Source organism: Etheostoma cragini, chromosome 16, assembly GCF_013103735.1.
Source record: "Etheostoma cragini isolate CJK2018 chromosome 16, CSU_Ecrag_1.0, whole genome shotgun sequence".
In the NCBI taxonomy this organism is placed as follows: Eukaryota; Metazoa; Chordata; class Actinopteri; order Perciformes; family Percidae; genus Etheostoma; species Etheostoma cragini.
Window position 1 is genome coordinate 16,374,451 of NC_048422.1, and position 2,080 is coordinate 16,376,530.

General features: G+C 43.9%; 1 protein-coding gene across 4 annotated transcripts in view; it reads left to right on the plus strand.

Annotated features, from left to right (window-relative positions):
- The window catches only part of LOC117959016 (nucleus accumbens-associated protein 2), a 25,396-nt gene extending 23,652 nt beyond the window's left edge, over positions 1 to 1,744 (plus strand). For 3 of the 4 annotated variants that reach the window (XM_034895849.1, XM_034895848.1, XM_034895847.1), the window contains 3 exons: positions 404 to 509; positions 749 to 846; positions 942 to 1,468. In XM_034895849.1, the coding sequence (XP_034751740.1) occupies positions 404 to 509; positions 749 to 846; positions 942 to 1,468 (731 nt within the window). Of the gene's footprint in view, positions 1 to 403; positions 510 to 748; positions 847 to 941 lie in introns of all 4 variants that reach the window. The other variant, XM_034895846.1, reaches the window with a different exon arrangement.
- The last annotated feature ends 336 nt before the right edge of the window (positions 1,745 to 2,080 follow it).

The following is a 2,080-nucleotide window of genomic DNA, read 5'->3' on the forward strand; positions in this document are numbered from 1 at the left end:
AAACGTTACCGTATGCTCAGATTCAATCAGATAGTGATATTATTGAAAACCCCCAATGAAAACGGGTTATTCAGTTCTGTAGTCTGCAAGTAACGTACAGAACCCAATGCTGTGAAAGAGATGGTTTTGAAAAGAAAGCAAAAAACAATTAATAGTGTGCTGTTTATATGGCCTTCAACTTCTATTGCTCTCCTAATTTCTGATGCTTTGTACAGCTGAAGTTTTGTTTAACTGCATTAAAGATCTCCTTGAATATGAATTTAAAAAAAATAAAAGATGAACTGACAATTGGGCCAACGAGAGAAAGGATAAAGCCCTAGAGTCTGCAAAGATAAATGGTTTGTCATATGAACAAAAAACAAAAAACTTTTTTCAGCAAATCCTTTTTTTTCTAAACTGGCAGGTACACAGGTGTTCATGACCCGAGGACAGCTTATGAATTGTCATCTATGTGCTGGTATCAAACACAAAGTCTTGCTTCGCCGTCTGCTAGCCACGTTCTTTGATAGGTGAGTATAAAGACTTGCACACCTAAGCAGAACAGTTTGTGTGATACTATAGGGGCCTACTGTTAAGATTTTAGTTTTTTGTATGACTTCGAACTCTACGGCTGTCGTCTCAACCCAACTTTCACACTCCATCTGTGGCCATGTTGTGCAATGCCTTGGTTGTGTGTGTTCCCATGTTTATCTACTGCATGTGCCTGATGCTGACTCTGCCCCCTGGTGTTGACTCTGTATCCCTGCAGAAACACTTTAGCCAATAGCTGCGGGACAGGTATCCGTTCTTCTACTAGTGACCCCAGTAGGAAACCCCTGGACAGCAGGGTCCTCAACGCTGTCAAACGTAGGTTTATTGTCCAAATCATTAAATATATGTGATCGAATTTTAAAAGAGAACAATTTGTCTAGTTTGATGTTGTTGTTTTTTCTCTTTTGCAGTCTACTGTCAAAATTTCAACCCCAACTTCAAGGAGAGTGAAATGAATGTGATTGCCGCTGACATGTGCACAAATGCAAGGCGTGTCCGCAAGCGATGGTTGCCCAAGATCAAATCCATGCTGCCTGATGGCATGGAGGTGTACCGTGCAGGAATGGGCATGGGTGCTGCTGTGGGTCTGGGCCTGGCACTGGGTGCCTCTCAACCAGGAGTACCCCTCCCCTTTGAGCCTGAGTTCAAGGCGCTAGAGCAAAGGTTGTATCCAGATCGTAAGAACCCTCTCAGGACTCACCCACCACTGACAGAGGGTAGCCCTGGGCCTGGGGCAGCTGCAGCAGAGGCAGAAGGTGAAGGAGTAGTCCAGGAGGAACAGGAGGAAGAGGAAGATGATTCTGGGTTAGATGGTGTAGACGGATCACTGGGGGCGCCAAATTTGATCCCAGGAGCTGAGGCAGGCAATAGTGGTGACACGCCGCCTGAGCAGGAAGTGGAAGGTTTTGGACAAGGTTTGAGGGTGAACGGACAGTGAATGTCCCTTTGGGCTGCCTCTGACATTGTGAAATCTGTATAACAACGCATTTTCCTTTGCTTGCTCTCTAACTCTAACATCTCTTCTACCACTTTTTCTTCTCCTCTGTGCTTCCTCGACAGGAATTTTTCAGCACAAAAGGCTGCGCTCGTAGATCTAACTATACCGGAATTTGTAACTCATGCATGTGCGCATATGTGCTTGTGTGCACGCATACTTACTGCTAGTGGAAGTAGATCACTCATAGTAGCAGTAGACACAGGCATGGCATTAGCACAATAAGAAAATCAACCCTTTCTGCTCCAACCTTATCTTAGTATATTCAGTATTTACTTAGGACGAATACACAATGAATGGATTGCTGCCATTGATAGCACCATCAATTGGGCATCACTTTCAACCGTGATCTGCCTTGTCTCAAGGTTTGATTTACAAAACATATTGCGCTAATGATATTACGACCTCTGATTGCATTTATTCATGTGGCAAAGTATGAATGTTACCTTTGCACCAAGAACACACAGGAACACTTAACTTAGATATGTGCAAATAGCACAGGAGCACTAAGATGCTACTTTATATGCTCCGCAGCACAGTTTGGGGTGCATTTCA